General features: G+C 41.3%; 5 protein-coding genes across 5 annotated transcripts; 2 read left to right on the plus strand and 3 right to left on the minus strand.

The window, feature by feature from the left end:
* Positions 1-113: 113 nt before the first annotated feature.
* MONOS_7899 (uncharacterized protein) lies at positions 114-8,222 on the minus strand (the record flags this gene model as incomplete). The annotated part of the gene is made up of 2 exons (XM_067878261.1): positions 114-4,573; positions 4,613-8,222. The coding sequence occupies 2 exons, from the start codon at positions 8,220-8,222 to the stop codon at positions 114-116; spliced, it is 8,070 nt and encodes a 2,689-aa protein (XP_067730421.1).
* Positions 8,223-9,858: 1,636 nt separating this feature from the next.
* Positions 9,859-12,434, plus strand: MONOS_7898 (putative tryptophanyl-tRNA synthetase). The gene has a single exon (XM_067878260.1). The coding sequence runs from the start codon at positions 9,879-9,881 to the stop codon at positions 11,808-11,810; it is 1,932 nt and encodes a 643-aa protein (XP_067730422.1). The 5' UTR covers positions 9,859-9,878; the 3' UTR covers positions 11,811-12,434.
* On the minus strand, positions 12,001-17,485 carry MONOS_7897 (Homotypic fusion and vacuole protein sorting (HOPS) complex component Vps41C; the record flags this gene model as incomplete). Its single annotated transcript, XM_067878259.1, has 3 exons — positions 12,001-15,636; positions 15,777-16,991; positions 17,050-17,485. The coding sequence occupies 3 exons, from the start codon at positions 17,483-17,485 to the stop codon at positions 12,206-12,208; spliced, it is 5,082 nt and encodes a 1,693-aa protein (XP_067730423.1). The 3' UTR covers positions 12,001-12,205.
* A 139-nt stretch (positions 17,486-17,624) lies between these two features.
* On the plus strand, positions 17,625-19,567 carry MONOS_7896 (putative RNA polymerase II-associated protein 3). The gene is made up of 2 exons (XM_067878258.1): positions 17,625-19,265; positions 19,441-19,567. The coding sequence occupies exons 1-2, from the start codon at positions 17,663-17,665 to the stop codon at positions 19,515-19,517; spliced, it is 1,680 nt and encodes a 559-aa protein (XP_067730424.1). The 5' UTR covers positions 17,625-17,662; the 3' UTR covers positions 19,518-19,567.
* MONOS_7895 (uncharacterized protein) lies at positions 19,550-20,362 on the minus strand (the record flags this gene model as incomplete). Its single annotated transcript, XM_067878257.1, has 3 exons — positions 19,550-20,050; positions 20,101-20,299; positions 20,350-20,362. The coding sequence occupies 3 exons, from the start codon at positions 20,360-20,362 to the stop codon at positions 19,639-19,641; spliced, it is 624 nt and encodes a 207-aa protein (XP_067730425.1). The 3' UTR covers positions 19,550-19,638.
* Positions 20,363-22,277: the final 1,915 nt, after the last annotated feature.

The raw sequence follows: 22,277 nt of genomic DNA on the forward strand, positions 1-22,277 counted from the left end.
TTTCCAAAAAATAAATTGATAAATACTTGAACTTTGTTCAACAAAAGATTAAACATTCTTTCTTTTTCATTCATCACAGAAATTACTGTAGTTGTATTTGTATCTTCCCCTTCCTATTCACCTTCATCGCCATTCTTAACATCATTGCCATTATTATTATCATCAACCATGCTTCTTTCCTCTCTCCCCCTGTGTCCATTTCTGGTATCCGCCTCTTTCAGGTCAATCGCATCTGACACTGTGAGAATCTTCGCCTCTGCTGGGAAATGCTCAAAAAACTCCTTTTTCAGCTCGCTCAGCATAGGCCTCCCCTCCCGCCCAGGCGAAAGGCATACTCTAATCAGGTTCCCATATGTTGTGTTCTCCACCACATCCAGCTGAGGCCGCTCTCCCTTCACAATCTTGTCTCCTGCAATACCCGCCTCATACTCCCCAAACGGGATATCCAGGGTCAGACACTCCCACAGCATCATCCCAATCGAGAATGCAACCGATTCCTTTGTTGCTCCCATCTTCTTGTTCATCAGCAGCTCTGGCGCCTTCCACCTCAGACACTCCTTCCTGTTGTCTTCACAATCCTCAAACGCTGATGAAGGTGGTGGTGAGTCGGTGAATCTCTCGCTCATCACTGAAACATTTGACGAGGATGAAGAAACGATGGACATCGAACAGATGGATGATGAATCAGAATCATCTGAAGATGAGCAGTCGGAGTGGAGGGCAATGCAGATCACCATGTGCTCAGAAAACAGCACAATGTGAGGACTCAGGTTGGCCAGCGAAGGCAATTCCTTTTCTTCATCAAATGAATGCAGTGCTCCATTCGCCACCCAGAACAGAATCTGTGCAGCTGTCATCTCCCTCTCCTTCAAACTCCCAATCGCCATCTCTTTCTTCTCATTCCTCCCATGAAGCAGCATGAACAGTGAATCCCTCAGATCCACAATCAGCTTCTCATGCGGTGACGAGCAGGCCATAGCATCCACCAGATTCGACATGGATGAGGTTGTTGGACACAGATCCTCACCCCGAACAAATGTTGAATCTGAATCAGTTGTTGAAGTGGATGAAATTGATGAGATGGATGGCGATGTAGTTCTCTTCCTTATCTCTTCTTCTTTTTCATCAACCTTCTCCAGCATCCATTCTGGAATCTTGTCTGAATCTTTCCCCAGAATGTATTCAGTTGAACCACTCTCAGACAGAAGATGCTCTGATGACTCTGAATGTTCCATATTCCTCTCATACACTCTCTTTTTGATCCTTTCATCGTTCTTCTTCTCAGCCCCCCTCTCTATCCTTCTCCACTGCTCCTCTGGCGACATCTCCATCGTCACCATCTCAAATGCCTTCGGATCCTTTCTGAAGTTGTCATTCACAATCTCTCTCAGATCTTTGTTCTCGTTCTTTGCCTTCTTCCATCGAACAATGAATATCACAAGTGAGATTAGAATTATCAACAATATCACAACAAGCACAATCACAATCAACAACCAATAAGATTTCCCTTCTTTTCCTCCTTCAACAATTCTGTCATCTCCTTTTCCTTCGGTTTCGCTTCTGTTCTTCAGGATGAAAGAATCAGTCAATGAAGGAGAATCACCTTTTCCAAACAGAAGACTCACAGACACTTCTGTCTCTGCTCCCACTGCTCCCATCTGAACCGATGAAACAACTGCAACAATTTCGTTCTCTGACACACTTTCCTTTTCTCCAATCCCATAGCTCTCAACCACCTCTTCCCTTCCATTCCTGAAGCCCAACTTCAACGATACGTTGCAGGGGAGAAGAAGTCTCCCACTCAGCGCGATGATTGTTTTCCCATCAGATGCTGTCTCATTCCTCGCCTCTTCCACGACTGGGATGAAGAATGATGATGCTCTCTCCTCAATCATCCCTTCAAACTCACATCCTTCATTCAATATCCAAAGTGATGTATTTGGCAAGACTCCATCTCCTCCTTTCAAACTCATCACATTCAATTCGCCATTCCCTTCACAAATAGCATTCCTTCGCGCTGATCCGTATCCCTCAATAGAAGGATTGTTGTTCTCAAATTCACCTTTCTCAATCTTCACATTCCCTCCACCCACCCACAGCCCACCTCTCTTGCTCTTCATAATCGTTGTTTCCCTCATCACCACTTTGCTATTTTCAATATCAACCAATGACCCATTCCATTCACATAATCCTTCTTTTCCTTCAACCTCTTCATTGATAATCTCAACTTCTTTTTCTCCATCAAACACACATGCCTCAACCTTCACTTCCTTGGATCGTCTCATCTGCATCATGCTTCCCTTGTCCACCGAATTCACACATTTTCCAAATGAGCAATTCAGCACACTCACCTCTTGTTCTGCATCTTCCATCGCAACAACACATGTTTCTGACCCAAGAGTCACATTCTCAATCACCATGATCTTCATCTCCACTTTCGCCTTCCCTCCAACACTCACAACATCTCCCTCACATTTGATATTTGACATTCTTGTTTCAACAATTATCACACTCGATTCTTTGCAAAATGAAAGTATTGATTTTGTTGAATGAATGTCCCTGAATGTTGTTTCTGATATCTTCAGCTCTCCGCTTTCATCGCTTGCAATTGAACTGTTCAACTTCAACTCAATCGTTGTTGGAGAAGAGAAGAATTCACATTTCTGTATTTCCATTGACCCATTCTTCACTTTCATGAGACAATTGTGAGTTGACACAAATCCATCTTCAAACTGGAATGAGCACCTCTCTACTGAACATTCATTCACAAACTCCATCACACAATCCTTCTCAGCTGATTTCTCAATCTTGCAGTTCAATCGAACAATTCCCTGTGTCTTTTTCAATGAATTCACATCCAGGTCTCCAACCACACATTCCTTTGTCACAGCCCCTTCCCCATCAATCAGAATTGCATTCATCACACCTTGCTCAATGTGGTCAACCCCACAATTGATGCTGGAACAAGGATTGGTCTGTGCTCCACATTGTCTGCCATCACTCCCTGTTCCATTCAAAAACACCTGTGTCGAATAATAGTATGTGATAAGCGGAATTAGATCAACATCTCCCTCGCTTTCAATATCCCTCCCACAGATAGAGTTGTTCGAGTTCAATGACTCCTGGTTGTAGTTCAACGCAAACAGCGTTTCGTTGATCTGATGGGCGATTGAGAAGCATCTGATGAATATGTCTTTCCCCACATGTGCCTCATTCATAACGAACAGGATGTTCACAATCTTGAATTTCAGAGATGGAATCTGAGTTTCATTTCCATAATTCGCATTCGGATCATATCCATCAATATGCAGCCCTCCTCCACACCCTGAACCAGTCGAGCACTTACACATCGAAAATGAGCTGCCATTAACTTTCAAAACTGATTCTTCGCTCTTCTGCACCACTCTCATTCCTCCTCCTTCTGCACTCGAAGCGCTCTTGCAGTTTGTGATTGAACACTCTTCTATCACACACTCCACTCCATGTTCAAATGATCCCACATCAATAACACTCGCTCTGCTTTCTTCGTTTGTGATGTTCGCAAATGAACATCCCACGATCCTCAAAACTGGTCTATACCCATTTGAAAAAGTGCATTCCTTTCCATTCGTCTGGTTATCCTCTTCTATGATCGAAATCAGACTTCTCTCTGTCACATCAGCAAATGAAATGTTCACATTCTGAACAGTCACCTCATGTGCACTTGGACTGAACGCAATCAACCCTTTCAACTCTGAAATCAAACTCAACGAACACCTCTCAATCACAACACTCCCCAAATTCACTCTCATCACACAAAATCCAAAACTTTCTGCCACCCCTCTCCCTGGGCCAAATGAACAATCTGAGACAGACAATAATGTGTTTGTTCCTGACGATTCAATGAATACTGCATGATAAGTGGAGGTGCTTTGCATTGTGAATGACACATTCACAAATGACAGACTCACATTCGAGGATATCATTGAACCATCATTCATATCATTCTCATCTTCATCACTTATCGTCACACCTGTCCCTTTCTTTGTCCCTTCAATCACCACTTTTGGTGACTCTGAAATTGATGATGAAGAAGACAAAAATGAAAATGAAAATGATATGGAATGGCTCAGCAATCCTGATCCCGCAATGGCAATATGTGTCTCCCCTCCTCCAAGTGTTGAATATCGAAGTGATATCAAGTGGTTAATCGATGAGCATGGTGCTTCAGAATATCCACATCCACTGAAGTCACCTCCTTTCTCCTTTGAAACAAACCCATCCCCACTCCAGTTCCTCCACAAATACACAACCAGTGGAATCACATATCCATTTTCTCCTGTCGTCTTCCTCTCCCATCCACTCAATTCGTCCAATGATCCCAACTCCTCTGAATTCATTTCCCATTTCAGGTGCTCCTTCTTCACAATCTCACTCAGATCCCATCCTGAAACAAACACATTCTTCCCTTTCCAGGCATTGCATCTTTCAAATTTCATTCCTTCAAGCACAAATGATCCAATTTGGTCTGACAGCTTCACAAACATCCCTCCTCCCATTCCTCTTCCTCTCTCTGAGTTATCCTCTGTTGGCACTTCGCATCCCTAAAACTTTACATTTTTCATTTCCAAACTCCCTCCCATTCCCATTGATATCATCATCCCTCCCCCTTTCATTTCATTTCCATCTGAGCATTTTGATGACAAATTGCATCCTTCAATATTCATATTCCCATTTACACACATCTCAACATTCAAGCATCCTCCTCCAGCACCACCTGTCACTTTCACTGCACTCATTCTGCTGTTATTCATCTCCAATTCAACCCCGTTCGAAATAACAATTGGAGATTTCCCATTCATTCTCGCTCCCCCTTCCATTATAAATCCATGAACAATCAGCCCTCCTCCCTCAATGCATATCACTTTGTATCCAATCAATTCACAATTTCCAAACGAGACTGAACAGCTGGTCATTGTGATGATTGATGATGATGATGAGGAGTGGATAAATGCATTTCTCCTCCCATTCATTTCTTCATTCATCACAAATGACAAATATCTCATTTCAAATGATTTTGAACATTCAATAAGGTTGTTTTGATTTATCGATCCTTCATCCCTCACAGCCACCTTCATCCCCTCTTCTTTCCCTGAAACACTCACCCCAAATGAAGCCACTTTCATTTCACTTTTTATTGATGATTCAGAAGCAATTTCAATTTCATGAATGGTGTTGTTCGCCCTCATATTCACACAATAATCAATCGTCAAACACCCAAACTCCTCAAACCCACAATGGCTCTGATCCAATGATCTCTCTCCTCTCCCATCAACTCTCAACTTTGCGCCAATTGAGCACAAATACACAAACAGTGGAATCACTTCACCTTCTCTCCCATTCTCACTCCCACACAACTTCAGGGCATCTGAGGGAATCACACTGGAATCAAAAAACTCAAATGAACTCACATTCACTTTCGACTCTAATAATACATCTCTTCCACAATCAACAAACACATCTTTTCCATATTCAGCTTTGTTATTCTCCCCAAACAAACCCTCTCTATCTGATTTCATTTTCAATGAACCACCCCTGCTTTCCATCATAATCATCATCCCTCCTCCTCTCTCTTCACTCTCCCCTGAACTCTTTGCCTCACACCCATCAATTACACAACTCCCATTCAAAACAACACTCCCTTCCCCCTTCACTCCAACACATATCCCTCCTCCTCTTCCACCAACACACCTGCACCCCTTCACAACACACGATTCAAACACAATAATCCCATTCTTCCCCTCATCTCTCTCTGCTCCAACAACTCCACTCACCCATCCTCCATCTCCACTTCTCTTCTCAATGTTGTTCACCTCACACCCACAAAACACAACTGATTCCACCCCTTCACCAAACTCAACCAGCGAATGCTCTCCAAATCTCAAGGTCTCTGTGATCGCCAATCCCTCTACTTTCACTTTTCCCCCAATCACATTCACAAAACAATATCCAATGGAATTCTCAGAGGAACAAACAACAGAACAGTCAGTGAGTGTGAGGAGAGTGGAATTGGATGTTATCAAAGATGATGCACCGGACAGAGCATATGGAATACAGAACTTGATGTTTCTCACTGAACATTTGCTCAACACCTCAATCAGACAAGATGACTCAAAATTCTCTGGTGCTTTCGCCCCAACTTCCATCCCTTTTGTCACACATGAAATCTCCCATTCACAGCCATCTGTCATTCCAACTGCCTCACAAAGCTCAAATCCTGAATCCAATTCGATCTTCTTGTTTGTGTTGGGATATCTCACCTGCGCTGCATGGGTGATGGTGGCACACGGATAATAGTCAAACCCACAGAACCACGAGTCGTATCCACCCACCACATCTTCTCCCTTCCCCACATGTGCTGCATCTGGATATGAATCCAAATACACATTCAATGGGAACAGCCCCATTGTTTTGTCATTCCGATCATATCCCACCAGCTCATCGTATTTTGAATCTTCATGTTGAACATTCAGCGTTGAGGAGCTTATTCCCCAGCTCACCGAATCGCTCCCATTCACAAACACATTATTCCCTCCCAATGAGGCAGAACACCCTGAAAAGTCAACTGACACAATCGAGAAGTCGTGTGAGTCATCAGCAAGATGCAGCATCATCCCTCCTCCATATCCGCTGCACTTGCATCTGTTGATTGTTGATGATTCAACCTGATACTTGCTCGTATCTGTTTCCAACTCAACCTTGATCCCTCCACCACTGCCATTCTCACACCCACAATCCTCGACTGTCACATTCCGAACAACAAATGTCTCCCCTTCCTTCACACTCTTTGCCACAACCACCCCATCTCCTTCTGTCAGCTTCACATTATTCACCGTCAAGTTCGCCAGAATACTTTCTCCAGATGCTGTGTCTATCAAAAAAATGGAAGATGAGGAGGATAAAGAAGGAGACAGAACTGGTTCAGACAACAATGATTTTGAGACATTCATATCTTTGATCTCCACATCAGCCATCGACAGCTGTGACAGCGGCACCACAAACACTGATGATGATATCACATATTCTCCTGTTTCACTCGTGGTAATCACAATATCTTCCAATGAGAGTGACCCACTCCCATCAGACACCACAACCACACTCGGTGAAGAAGGATTTGTATTTGAGTTAAAATCAACATTCAACTGACTTATCCACAGATGACCTGTTGACACAATGAATAGCGCTCCTGCTGCTGATGGAGATGAAAGTGCTCCTGTTCCAATCGAACTTGCTTCCCTTCCCTTCCCAATGACCGAAATCTTCTTTGTCCCAATTTCAATCGTTGTTGCCTCGCTTGTGTGATCCCCTTCAAGCAGCGTGATTGATAAACTAATCTGTTCCTCACACATCTCAAAGGCCTTCTTAACAGTTTTGCACGGATTTGACTCCTTCGTCCCACACAGCTCATGCAAGTCATTTCCATTCACTGAGACATAAATCGTCTTGTCTTTCAGCCAATCCTTTTTAGCAATTTGGTCAAATGTCCATGCACCTGCATTGGAGTAATTACACAAATAGCAAACTCTTTTGTCATTTCTATTTGTTGTATAACATTTATGGAACGGATTTTCAGAGTTCAAAAACAGATTAAATGTGTCTGCAAATTCAGCATCATGCCCATATGGAGTATCTGAAGATCTGCAATGGCATTCATGAAACAACAAAAAATAGCAATAAATTCCATGATCTGGCTTTGAGGTTTTTTCTGGTCTGAAGCAAAATCCCCCTCCCTCTCTAAATGCTGAACATGAGATAAATTGAATGTTTCTCATTGAAAATGAGAAAGGAACAGCGTAACACCACATCCCACCACCTATTATATTTTCAACATAGCACAAAGAATAATTGCAGTTAAAGACACATGCGCTCTCCCCTTCTCCAGTTATTGATCCTGTGCATTCTGTTCCTGAAATTTGAAAAGAATGAAGCAACAAACCTCCTCCTTGACTATTTGCCTTGCAATTCTTCATTTCACATCCAATAATCCGAACACATGATGAAATCGAACTAATGAACGCTCCTCCTCCGAAATGATTTTTCGCTGTACATGAATTGAAGGTGTTGTTAATTATCTCAACAGATTTTATATTATGGCACATAACTCCTCCCCCATCATAATGAGAAAAGCAGTCATTGAAAGAACATTGAGAAACAGACAATGAGGCTGATGATTGATCAAACATGCAAATCGCCCCGCCACTCGATATTCCATCAGAAACAGAATCGCTTGTTCCAGTCGTCCTTGATCCGTTCCACTCACACCAAGTGAATGAATTTACTCCGTTGAATGTTTCGTTCTGTCTGTCGGGTTTCAACGGAACCACTGAAGTTCCTTCACATTTCACATTTCTTGTCCGACAACACCCAACAAATGAGGTTTGAGGCGGTCAAAGAGGCCAAGGGGTTGTTGAGGGAATGAACAATCCCGCCATCATACGCATCACAAACTGTTGAGAATGAGCAGCAGCTCATGACGCAGGTGGTTTCGCGGGAGGAAGCTGCTCGCGAAGTGCCAGTCGAAGATGGAAATGAAATATTGGAAAATTTCAGACCAGTAAGAATAACATTCTCAATCAATGAAGAAGCCAGAAATGGAGTAGAGGAGACAGAAAATGAAGAAAAACATGAAAGGCAGACAAAAAGGAAGTTTAAGTCGGAATTTGTGCTGATTGTGCCTTTTGATGAGAAAAGCGGAGAAATTTCGTTCGATAATGGATTTGATGATTGCAATGTGATATTTTCCAGTAATGCACAACTCCCATTCATTTCAAAAAGAGATGTTCCACAACTCATTATAACCATGCAACCTCTTAAAGCAGCTAGACTCCCTTCAGTTCCGCAAATTGCAGCCTTTTCATTCACAGATACCAATTCCAATCCACTCCATCCAACTGAAGCATTCTTCAAATCAAAGCACCCTTTGATCAAACATTCTCCTTTCTTTGAATTGAATTTTTTCAGAATTGTTGAGCTCCTATTGAAAATCTGCCGTTGATTTTTCAAATTGCAATCTTTTTCGCATTCGGGAAATCTGCCTTCTTTGCATTTCTCATTTTCGAAGATTTTCCTTTCTGTTACCTCATTTTCCTTCATGATTTTTTTGTGCGATGAAGAAGATAATTCGTTGTGAATATCACCGCTGATTTTGTTTTTCAATTCTTCATTCGGAAATCTATTTCCATGTGCAGGAATAAATTTCTCATTATTAAAATCATCACTTGCGCAGATCACTTCAAGTCCCACAGACTCGATGAAATCTTTACGAAGTATTTTCTGTTCACTGATCATAATAGCTATCGCAATTAACAGCATTTTTGGCTCGAAATCTTTGTTTTTTATGTTCGAATTATCCATATTTTCATTATGGGTAATTTTGATCTTCCATATTTATGTTTTGTTTATTTCTTTTTGATTTATTTTTGTATTTTTTGGGCAAAAAATTTCAATTATGAAAACAATAGAGATTTATTCCAATCTTTTTCAATATATTATTATTATTTATTTTCCATTGGTATACAAAAAAATACTAAATTTTTTTATATGTAAATGATGATGATAAAAAAAAATTGCGTGGAACAAAATTCATTATACGTAATATTTATCTACGTTTCTATGAAAACAAATACAAAATAAAGAATTGAATTTGATATCACACGATTTATACACGAAATTGTTTATTGTGGGCGTAAACAAATACAAAAAGTTCAAAACAAACACTAAAAATAATTTTTTCTTTGAAAAATTATTTTTAAATTCAAAACAGTTTTATGAAAATGAAATTTTTGAATCAAAACACTTAATGGTTATTTGATCAAGTTATTTTTTAATTTGCTCTTATAATGTCTGTCAACGATGAAAACGATGTTCAAACGTTATTAAAGCGTGTTAAAGAACTTGAAGAAACAATTTCACAACAAGCTGTTCAATTAAACGAACAAAAAAAGAAGATTGAATCGTCAAAACCAATTTCTGTAGATGTTCATTGCAAAAATATGACTCGCACAGTTATGGTTGCACGCTCGGATAAATTAGAAGACATACAGGGAAGCATTAAAAGTGCATTTAACCTAACTACAATGCCTACACTTTATCTTGGAGAAAAGCAAATTACTGAAGAATATTGGGCTTCTGCTCCTCTGTTTACGTCTAACGTACCAAAACTTATAAAATGTGAAATATTTTCTCCATGGGATGTTGCAGGATCCGAAGAATCAGGAATCGATTACGATAAACTTGTTACTCAATTTGGATTGAAACATATTGATCATGAATTGATCGAACGCTTTGAACGTTTAACTGGAATGCCTGCTCATCCATGGTTGCGCCGTGGATTTTTTTATTGCCATCGTGGCTTTGATCTTATTTTGGATCACTTAGAACAAGGAAATATTATTTATTTGTACACAGGGCGAGGCCCATCTTCAACATCACTTCATCTCGGACATATGATTCAATTTATGTTCGCAAAATATCTTCAAGATGCTTTCAAATGCGTTCTTGTTATCCAAATGTCAAATGATGAAAAATTTATTTTCAAAAAAGAACTTTCAATAGAGGATGTGGAGCATATGACTTTTGAAAACACGAAGGATGTGATGGCGTGTGGCTTTGATCCTTCTCGTACATTCATTTTTTCTGACTTGGATTATATCGGAGCTATGTACCGTCCTGTTCTGCGTCTGTTAAAGAATACAACAGCACACACTGAATCAAAAATCTATGGTTTTGATGGATCTTCTCCAGCTGGATTTTACACTTGGCCTTCAATTCAGGCAGCTCCTAGTTTTTCGTGTTCGTTCCCGCATTTATTTGGGCCTCCATATACGGACACAACAACAGGCGCTGCAATTGGTCCATGCAAGCCATGGAATAGAAAATTGAAGAGAAAGGAAGAGCCAAAAAAGGAAGAGGAAAAAGAAGAGAAAAAGGCAATCGAAACAAAAGAAGCCGCACCAAAAGAAGAAGGAGGAAAAGTGCAAAAACAAAAATCGGCCTCTTCATCTTCTTCCAAAGGCAAAGGAAAAGGAAAAAGCAACGAATCACAGTGGGCTGTGCAGTGCCTCATTCCCTGTGCCATTGACCAGGATCCATATTTCCGGATGAGTTTGGACTTGGCATCGTCGTTAGGGTTCCCAGCGCCCTGCACACTTTACTCGCGCTTCGTTCCTGATCTGAGCGGAGGCGCCACGAAGATGAGTGCATCAGCACAGCTTGGGGCGTCTGCGTCTAATTCAGATAGCGCCTCGTCTTCTTCGACGCCATCTGGAAAGGCAGCAGCAGCGCAAGGCACCCCGAAGACGATCTTTATGAGCGACACCCCAAAATCCATTGCACGCGCAGTGAACAGCGGTTTCTCCATTGGCGCAGACACGAAAAAAGACCAGGCCGAAAACGGAGCGAAGATTAAAGACCTCAAACGAGATGCAGCGTTTTCCTATCTCGAGATCTTTGACCTGGAGACGCCTGATGAAGAGCTGGCAGAGCTAGGACGGAAGTACCTGGCGGGTGCAGAGGGCGATCCGGACGAGTCGCATCTGGTGATGTCAGGGACAATCAAGCAGAGGCTGATTAAAGTGCTGTGTGATCTTGCAGCGAAGCACCAGGAGCGCAGAAAGGCGATCACTGATGAGCAGGTGAGGGCGATGATGAGGCTGCGCCCGCTGGACATCAAGAGGCTGATCGAAGAGAAAGCGAAAGAGGCGCAGATGGAGAAAGAGAAAGAATGTGAAAAAAAAGATGAAGCAGAGAAGGAAACTGAAAAGAAAGAATAAATTTATTTATTTATTTATTTTATTTTTTATGAATCCTCTTTTTTCATTGCATTTTTCTTTCTTTATGTGAGTACTATTTTTTAAACTTTCTCCATTTACCACACAATGGTTTCTTTCTTTTTCTTTCCTTCTTTTTTTTTAAATGTAAAGTCATATTTTTGTGACAAGAGAGACAAGTTTTCAGATCTTTGAGGTGAGAGCAAGTTTGTTGCGTTCGTGAAATGTCCGCAAAAGCAGATGATGAAGTTTTTTTAAGAAAGTATCAGAAATATCTCGTAAAAAATTAAAATAACTAAAAATCGAAAAAAAATTATCCAATTGAATGAAGTGTGTTTGAAGTGCAGAGGCAGATGAAATAAATAATAGAACAACAACAATAACAACATTGAATTGCTTCAGTGAGTGCACTTGAAGCAAAACATGTTGACTCTGCGTGTGTGAGCAGATTGCGACGAAGAGGACAAAGAAAGAGAAGAGGAAGAAGCGGTGCTGGGTGGGTCTATTCCAAACATCTTGCGCTCTTCCATGGCTCGTATGTGGCACTGTTCATGGCAGCCATGCCCACACAAATACAGAATAATACGCACTGGTGGACGAGAAGAAGAGGAGGATGAGGATGAAGAAGAAGAAGAGGAAGATGGTGAAGATAACGAAACAGATGCAGATGAAGATGAAGATGCAGAAGCAGAAGACGATAAAGATGATGAAGAAAGAGATTCACTCTGATTTGGCAGTGATAAAACCATAGATGACTTGCTCGTCTCAGAGCCGTCGTCCTCAAACAGACGCTGTCTGCAGATGGGGCAAGTCTCTCCCCTCTGCAGTTTTATGCCCCTTTTCGTTATTCTCACAAGATCAGTGACTGAATTGAAGCTATCGCATTCAGTCGCTGTCTGTGAGGCAGACACGACCGACATGTGCAACCGCCACTCGTTCAGCAGCGAGATGATCGCTCGCTTAAGCCCCAGGATGATCCGCCCGGAGGGAATGCTCCGGATCAGCAGGTGCGCATCCACCACGCCCTGCTGCATGATCGACTGGGCTGTGCCTGCTATTGCTCCTGCTGCTGATGAGGAGGAGGAGGAGGAGGAGGATGAGCCGAGCGGAGCAAGCGCAGCAGCACCAGAAGATGCAGGTATCGACAGCGCAGCTGCAGAGGCAGGCCCGCCCACAGTGATCTGGGGGTAAACTGAAGACAGCTCTCTGCCCAGCCCCATGCCCATCTCAGACGACTTCCGCACGAGCTCCTGCACAACACTCGTTCCAAGCGTCTCCGAACAGAAGTGGCGCACCAGCTGTGGCAGGTCGTCCTGCGACAGGCACATCAGAAGTAGCTTGCTCATCGGATCGCTGCTGGTGCTGCTGCTGCCTCCAGATGGATCGTCGCGCATCCAGCTTGGGTTGGATGAAGAGAAGGAAGAATTAGATAGGGAAGAAGAAGAGGAACCCATGGAGGACAAGGAGGAGTTGGATTGGGATAAAGGTGATGAGTTTGAAGAAGAAGAGGAGGAGGATGATGATGATGACGAAGATAAGGAAGATGATTGAACACCAGAATTGTGCATTGAAGACGGAGGGATGGTAACACACAGCTCGACAGCTGCTTTCACATCGCCAATTGCTTTCACAATGACTTCAACCGCTTTGAAGCGGAATCCCATCAGCGTCAGCAAATGTGCCAAGCCTGCAGCAAACTGCCTGTCTTCGCAGTACTTCAGCGCCCTCGTCATGTTGTAGCTTGAACACTCTGTCAGGAAACTCAGCAGCTCGCTCGGCCGGTACATAGCATACAGCACCACCATCTCGTCCTCCCACCCCGAGCACCGCTGCCTCCGCACCCCCCACACAGCACGCAGATACGTGAAGATCCGCCTCCCTCCTTCGCTCTCCCTCAGCCATGGAGCCAGCCCACACCCAACCACACGCCCAAGCGCACCGACTTGTGACAATGCGCTTCCTCCACGTGCCATCTGCAGCTGCTCTGACACCACACCGACACCGCAGCTCAGTGCATTTACAACAGAAGACACACGAAAGTAGAACTCGTCGGGGGATTCCAGGCCAGAGGCACCGCCTGCTCCACCAATAGAAGAAGATGAGGAGGAGGAGGAAGACGAAGAAGATGAAGAGGATGAACCAGAAGAAATCCCAGAAAGAGCAGCTATGCCTCTGTCATCAGCGTCACCCGGGAGGAGGATGTTGCTTCCTCTGCTCCCGCCAATCGAGTCCCTCTTCGTCTGCACCAGAATCTGCAGCGTCTTCTCCTCGTCCATCTCCCACAGCTCTGCCAAATAGCAGCTCACAAACGGCAGTGAGCGTGTAGGAAACTGCTGGATGATGTCGAACACGCGCCGGTCAGCTGTCCACATCCGCAGCGCAAACTGCTCCTGCCACAGGCCCAGCCGCTCGAGGAGCTCGAGGCGCGGCTCGACAAGCTCTCTGAGAAGAGAATCGAGCTGAACGACGACAAGTGTCACGACTTCAGACAGAATGCAGGGGAATTGCGTGAGGGCACTCATGGTGGCTTGGGGGATGGGCGTGGATGTGTTTGGGGAGGAGGAAGAGGAAGAAGAAGATGATGATGACAATGAAGTGGATGGAGAAGTGAAGCCAACACGTTTTTGTGCTGCTGCTAAAAAGAAAGCTGGGCTGTTTGCTCCGCTTTCTGCAGCGGTTGAATCCATCTGAGTTGCTCCGGCTGTTTTTTTATCACCCTTTTCATTCATTTCCTTCTCAGCATTTACAGAATTAGAAGAAGAAGAAGCAGAAGCAGAAGAATTTGATGACTTGACCCAGAGTGAGACAAGATGTTGAAAAACAAGAATGAGCCTGTTGCAGTGGAGAAGTGCAGAATGTATTCTTTTGAGCTCTTTCTCCATCAGCCACAGCACATCGCGTGCTGCCTGATGCTCCTTCCTTTGCAGCTGCAGCGACAGCGATGCCATCAAATTCGCATCGATTGAGGAATCATTGGATCCATTGGATTCATCTGAACCTGAATCTGAATCTGAATTCATCAACTGTCCCCGATACTGCGATGAAGATGGATTGTGCTTTGCTTTCTGGTTGATGAATGACTTGGATGTGGGAGAAGGGTAATTGAAAAGAGGCCTTTGTTCAAGAGCTGTGTGAGATGGGCAGTTACATGACGACACGTGGAAGAAGGAGAAAAGAGAGGAAAGAGTACAAAAAATGGAGCAGCAAGAGGATGAACCAGCGCTTCCACTCATTTGCTGTGGAGAATTATAAGCGTTTTTCATGAATCTTTTGTTCTTCTCCATCTCTCTTTCTCTCTCTCTTTCTCTCTCTTTCTCCTTCGCATAATTCTGCATCTCCAGTTTCTGCAGAGCAAAAGGAGAATACGACTCAAGAAACGCCCTTGTGAAGCCAGCAGGAATGCCGCCGTATGCTCCCAGTGCGATTCTGTCTCTAATAAACTGCAGCTCATCAGACGTCAAGTCAGAAAGTCCGCTCAAAAAAGACTGCGGAGCAGATGAATTAAACAGATGGCTCTTGCTATCACTACCACTGTTGTTGTTGTTATTTACTTTGTTGCTGTTTCCCTGTGCCCTTTCCCTTTCATCTTCTGCTGCATCGTCTTCTTCGCAGATCTCCTGCATCTGGTTCATCCGCTGCATGTACATTTCATTCAAGCTCTCAAACTCCTTCTGAAGTGCTATTCGTTTGGACTTCAGCGCATTCCCCACGCTGCTCAGGCATTTGCTCAGAATCAGTTCGCGTGTTATGCATTTGTGTGTCACATTGCGGAGAAACAGAACTTTGTCAGGCAGACTCCGAAATCTTATTGGCTCAAATCGCTCAGTTTCTGAAAAGTTGTTTGTTAATAACATGATTTTTTATTGTAAAAAAAATAAAACGACATAAATATAGTTTATCAAAGAAAAGCATAAAAGGATATCCAATAAATACAATTGTAAAACAATAATAATAACAGAAACAGCAAACTATCAAATATCGGCTGATCCGTGACCACAGACGCAACTTCCTTGTACAGTCCGATAATCTCATTCATCTGCATCAACACTGCACTTGGCTCATACAACTGGCGAGGAATGCGCCTCAGCTCCGCTTTGAACCTACCCACATCGCGACTCAAGAAATAGCACAGCGCCATTCCGTATGTCTGTTTCCCCAACTGCGGCTCAGCGACTGGCAGCTGCCGCAGCTCCTCCAGCCGCTCCATGCTGATCAACCAGTGCACAATCATCTCAAACAGCTGCACGCTGCCTCTTAGATAGCGCTCTGCCAGCTGAATGGCCTTTGCCCAGTCACCTTTGCCCAGCAGCACATTCAGATACTGTGATACGATATCTGGAATCTTCGTCTGTTTCAGCTGGCCTGGGCGAGACGATTCTGCGTCCTGTAGCGCCAGCTCGTACTTTTCGTGGGACAGGAGCCATTGGATGTGGTCATCCATTGTGATGTGGGTGCCACACACCACACTTCCTGCAAGCACTCCGCCATTTCCTGAACCAGAAGCAGGATCAGCCCCTGGGCTTGTTCCAGTGCCTGAGAAGAACACAAACAGTCTGAATGGATCGCAGAGATGAAGAAGCCTCAGGTTCGAGTGCTCGAATGAGGCATATGACGAAGCAGATGAGGAGGTGTCCTTTTCATTGTTTATGTTTTTTCCTTCGAATGGAGAAACGACAAGTGTATCTGAAACAACCGTTGCATTTCGGAAGTCCTCGTATGAGACCTTTCCAGGCTTCAGCATGTCCAAGCGAATGATATGCAATTCTGGTGGATCGCGAGGTGTTGTTGGTGTGGCTGGCTCGTAATTGCACAAAATCGCCAAGTGATCGAGAAACGGAGCAACTCCACAAACACAGCAACACAGGTTGTCCATTTGATAAATAATAGATGAGAGTCTACCTTTTTCATCGGGTACTTCAAGAACGCGAAATAGGAACAGTTGGTTTCCAATTGAAACAAATAGATCATTTGTTCCTCTCCAGCACAGGCAAAACGGGTATAATTTTGTAAGTGCTCGCTTTTCTGCATGAAATAAAGTGTATCGTGCTATTATTGCTTGACGTTCACAATTGTAAATTCTTATTCCAAGTGATGTTGCCCAGGCAATGTACTTTCCATTCCATTTAATATTTAAAATTTCTCCATCACCAGCAGAAATATCTATTGTATTTACCCTGAAAACACCTATTAGAATTCAAAAAACAAATAAATATATCAAAGAAACAATTGGCTTTGTATTTACCTTTTGAAGTGTGTGTCAACTTTTCGTCCAATCCTCCAGCTACGAATTCTTTTTGCTTGCCGTAATTCGGATGAAGTGCTATTGCGTTTATTGCTTTTGAAAACTGATGTTTAAACACCACTCCTTCTTCAGTTGGTGAAATGACAACAGCAAGACCTTCTTCAGACGCAACACCAATAAAATGGTCATCCGAAAGTGTAAGCGAAGTGATTGGAGATGATACTGGTTTGTAGGCTTTTAGCAAAATGCCTTGATGATTCACAACGTAAACATGTCCACTTGAAGTACCAACAATTATCTGATTTAAATCAAGGGTTAAACACGTTGCAACCAAGCGTATATCCGAAGCAAAAGAAAGAGGAATATAATTATATTTAAGGAGAGGCTCAATGTCTTCGGCTAAGCCATCAATTTCCTTTTCTTTTTCGCTCTCCATTTCACGAAGATATTATTTGAAAGATCAATGTTTTTCTCAGAAAACTTCTGAAACACTTTGATGGGGTATATAAATTGTTTTTATTTTAATTCCATTTTTTTAAAGAAATTTTTTGATTAAAAAATTAAGGTAGTATTAGAAATTGTTTTTTATTTATTTTTTAAATATTTCTGGAAAATGTCGATGATAGAAATTCAAAAACAAATTCGGCAAAATGCCGAAGAAACTAGACAAACAATTGGTGCGTTAGGTTCTTGGTTTGAAGAGATCAGGAAAGAAGATGAAGCATTAACGAAAATGGGCAGACCTGACATGTCTCACTTACCTCCAATAAGAAGAAAAGAAGCCCAACAAGAAAAAAAGGCGGAGCCTTCACCATCCACTCAACCAAAGAAAAAAATAAGGAGAGACGAATATGACAAATGGGAAAAATTTGATGTAGATGCTGCTCTCAAAGAAATTGATGATGAAGAACAAAAAAGAGATGCAATAAAGGCTCGAGAAGAAAGAGAGAAAAAACTTCGTGAAGCAGAAAAGAAAAAGCAATCTTCGTCGGCCTCTTCTTCATCTTCTTCGTTTTCAAATGTTTCTAAAATACCAACTTCTAATGTTAAAGGCGGTCCAAAAATTGTTGAGTTATCAAAAGACGAAGAAGATGAATTTAATGCAAATGAAGAAAAAGAGAAAGGCAATAATTTATATCGAATTGGCAGATACTCAGAAGCTGTTGAGTGCTATGCTCGTGGTATTGCTTATAATCGGAAAAGTGCAGTATTATATGCAAACAGAGCTGCATGCTACTTAAAAATGCAGAGACTTAATGATGCAGAAATGGATTGTAGCACCTCAATTTCCATTGATCCCGGTTATACAAAGGCTTGGGTCAGAAGAGGATATTCCAGGAAAGCGATGGGAAAATATGCTGAAGCAGTTGACGACTTCAAAAAGGCTTTGGCATTAGAGCCACAAAACAAAGAGATCAACAGCGAACTTGAAAAAGTGCAAAAACTGATGAGAGAGTCAATGTTAAAGACTTCTTTGAAAATTACAACAAAAGAGCCGGTAAAATCCAATGAAAAGGAAACAGCAGAATCACAGAAATCAAAACAGCAGCAAAAACAACAGCCCCAAAAGGAAGAAGACAAGACACCAAAATCGACGCCTGTTCAGCCAGTCAAAGCGCCACTTCGAAAGAAGTTGACCGTGATTGAGGAAATTGATTCATCTCAGGCTTCATCTGCTTCTTCTTCTGCTTCTGCTTCTGCTTCTGCTTCTGCATCGGCTTCTTCTTCACAACCAGCAACCACCACATCTTCATCGTCTGTAAAATCATCTTCAAAAAAAGAAGAACAAACACCCACTTCGTCGTCAACTCCATCATCATCATCTTCTTCTTCTTCTTCTACAACTTCAAAATCTTCATCTTCAAGTAAATCAACTCCTTCAACATCACTCAACATCACTTTTGCACCGTCTGTGCCTTCTGAGCCTCCGAAGACTTGGGTTGAGTTTGAGAAAGTCTTCCGCAACATGAAGAAGCATCTGAATGTGTTTTCAACGACCATGTTTATGATCCAGCCTGAGTCCCTGCGCCACGTGCTGGGCGATAAAGTGTCGCCAGACCATCTTGTTGCCTTTATGGGGATGATGCAGGAGGAAGGCTCAGAGTTCACTTCCACGCCGGATGGCATCTCCCGCGCAATACAGTTTTGGAAGGTGGTTGCATCGCTCCCCAAAATTGAAACTGCGTTTCGCTTTTTGAGTAAAAAGGAAAAAGAAGGTTTGCGCTTTTTAACTTGTCATGACTTGCAATCAATTTTAAAATAACCTTTTTTTTTATTATTTTTAATTATAATTTTTAAAAAAAATTTTTTTTTAAATCACGAATCATCCATCGACTTCAATATTTCTCATTTGACATGTCTAAACTTGCTATTCAATTTGGTACTGGTCAGGATTAAAATCATTATTTACACGCCTTTCTGAGTCAAATAGCGAAGGACAAGCATTAATGCCTCTGTTTTTCAAATAATTTTTTTTAACCATTCGCTCAAATAAAATCAATAACTGGCTTTTATTTTTGAGTGTGTGTCTTTTTTAATTTTTGAATTAAAGAGAAAAAAAATATGAAGATTGAGAGGTATGATAAATGATCATCTATGTCTCTTTGATGAACTGTGGGCGTGATGATGATGTGAATGCTTATGATGGTGTCTACGCCTTTCTGGTGATGATGACGACGACGAAGATGAACGACGAGAAGAACGAGAGGACGAAGGGCTGGATCTGCTGGATGATAAACTACGAGATTTGCGTGACCTTTTTTTCTCTTCTTTTGAATGTGAATGCTTTTCTTTTCTATACTTCTTTTCCTCTGACTTCTCTTGAGAATGATGTTCACTTTCGCTTTTATGTTCTTCGTCTGAAGAATCATGAGAAGATGTTTTAACAGGCTTCATATCAGCATCATCAAGAGCATAGTCATCTCCTTCATCAGAATCCAGATCTGGTTTAACTTCAGTTTTTTTCTTTTTTTCATGGGACTCCAAGCGAGCTTTTCTTATCCTTTAATAGGTCAAATTGCAAAAAACTAATTTTAACCAAAAAATTCAAACTTTTTGAGCTGTTTTTTAAAATCGTCACCTTCTTGTTCTTCCCAAAATTCCAGACTGCTTTTTTTTCTTTTTTCTAACTCTTTTTTCACTTCATCAAAATCAGGTCTGTCTCGTTGAAGATAATCTTTGATGGTTCTGTCAGGAGGTGGAGCTGGTACTCTGTTGAGAAGTGGGTTGTCATATCCACGTTGTTGGAACCCTCAAGGGATTCGTAAAACAATGGCAAACGAAATAATAAATAAAGCAAACCGTGTCTTCCCATTTTCGAGGAGAAACAAAAAACTGATCAGAAGTAGACCATAACTCATCAATGGTGAAAGATGAAAAAGTATGTAATTTGCACAATTCAAAAACAAATTTATTTCTCTGTAAATCGAAATGATGAATTATAATATATGTGAATCATTGTTTAGAAATTTGATTAAATGTTCAAAAAATGAAAAATATTAAATATAAATGTTAATTTCTTCCAAAAAAGAAGCCAATGAACATACAAAAAAAGGAGAATTACAATTGGATCGCTTATGCAACTAAATCTATCTGATCCAATAAATTATATAATGTATCGCCCATCAACAATAACAACAGCATTATCTGAAAAAAAAAAAAAAAATAAAAACTAAAAAAAAAAAAAAAAAACTATTATCTCAAATTATTGTTAAACAAAACAATGAATGACAAGGCTGCATTGAAAATAGACTGAAAATATATATATATACTTTTATGTATTCATTGGTCAAAATGAGAATAAGGTTGCTTAATTGTTATTAACCTCACGTATTTTCCATTCATTTGATCTTTGAATATACTCTCATAATTTTCATTTCATTAATTCTTCCCAAAAATTTCCTCATCTCTTTGATTATATAAATATAATCTCCGTCATATATATTCAAGCTCGCATGCGTGAAAAGATCAACAATATCCTTGCAACCTTCTTCTTCAAAAAGCTCTGCTAATTTCTCACACCGTATAACAGCCATCTTCAATTTGCTTCGGCTTAATTCTTCAGTGTGACTACAATTTAATTTATAAGTTCTTGATTGCTCATTTGATAAATTCTTTCCTTCCTTCAACTGATTGTTGAGACATGAATACATTTCCAAATACATCTTTGTTAATGTCTTTTCAAATACATACAAAATATCCAGTCGACCATAAACACTATGCGCGTGTGTAATGTAATCGAAGGCACGTTTAAATATTTCAGGGTATTTCGAGAGCTCAAGCATAATGAATTGTGAACGAAATAGATTCATCAAAACAACATTTAAATGAGACTGCCATTTAGGCGATGCATATTTTACAATAGGTGGTAAGTCATGATTAGACAATAAAAGAGAAGATAAAAAAATAGAGCTTCTCTTCACGGCACGCAAACTAGCAACCAAAAGCTGCAGATACACTGGATTTCTTGTCAGTCGCGCTGCTTTAAATTCGTCTTCAGTCAAATATTTAATAAATTTAACAACTGACGAAAATGGATCGTTCAATCCGTATTTTTCAACATAATGAATTACTTCTTGGCGGTGATTTATTTGCGAATTATTTTCATTAGATACAGAATAATCAACAGTTATTGGATGCAGGTAAATTCCTTTTGTTTGCACAAATGCAGGCCGTATGTGCACAAACGAGAGTGGAACGAAGCAATGCTTTCGAGTTGATTGATGAAATGAACAATTTATCCTTTGAATATTTTTCTCTTGCATTCCTTCACTTGTATCCTTACCTTTCAACTGACGAACCGGAAAATTTAAATTCTTTCCGGGATTTTGCAAGGAAGTAACCTTGTGACAAGAAGCAAACGATTTTGTGCTTTCGGAACATGAAATTATCGCTTTTGAGATTGTTTTCTGTGGAGACGATGAAACAGAAGATGAGCTTGTAAAGCTTGTTGGCTCGGCACATAACACTGAATTTGATACTGCAGAAGAAGTACAAATTGAACTAGTGTCTGATGATGAAGCAAACTGCTCTGATTCGCTTGCATTTAACGAAGAAGATTGCTGAGGGTAATTGTTATCATCTTCAGGCAACTTGTTGAACCATTCTCTTGTAAGTGAATAATATAATTTCATTACCATTTGAACTCTCTCTTTTCCAAGCCGTGAAATTGTCTCATGATTATAACAGAAAATATAATTTAATGATTCAAGGCACAACCATTGATGCAA

Source organism: Monocercomonoides exilis, assembly GCF_001643675.1.
Source record: "Monocercomonoides exilis strain PA203 chromosome Unknown scaffold14-1859848, whole genome shotgun sequence".
In the NCBI taxonomy this organism is placed as follows: Eukaryota; Preaxostyla; order Oxymonadida; family Polymastigidae; genus Monocercomonoides; species Monocercomonoides exilis.

What these genes read in the sequence shown, in the direction of transcription:
- MONOS_7896 (XM_067878258.1), top strand. Translation starts at nt 17,663, where the DNA reads ATGTCGATGATAGAAATTCAAAAACAAATTCGGCAAAATGCCGAAGAA. An exon ending in GAGTAAAAAGGAAAAAGAAG is followed by an intron (nt 19,266 to 19,440) that starts GTTTGCGCTTTT and finishes GGTACTGGTCAG; the next exon opens with GATTAAAATCATTATTTACA.
- MONOS_7898 (XM_067878260.1), top strand. Translation starts at nt 9,879, where the DNA reads ATGTCTGTCAACGATGAAAACGATGTTCAAACGTTATTAAAGCGTGTT.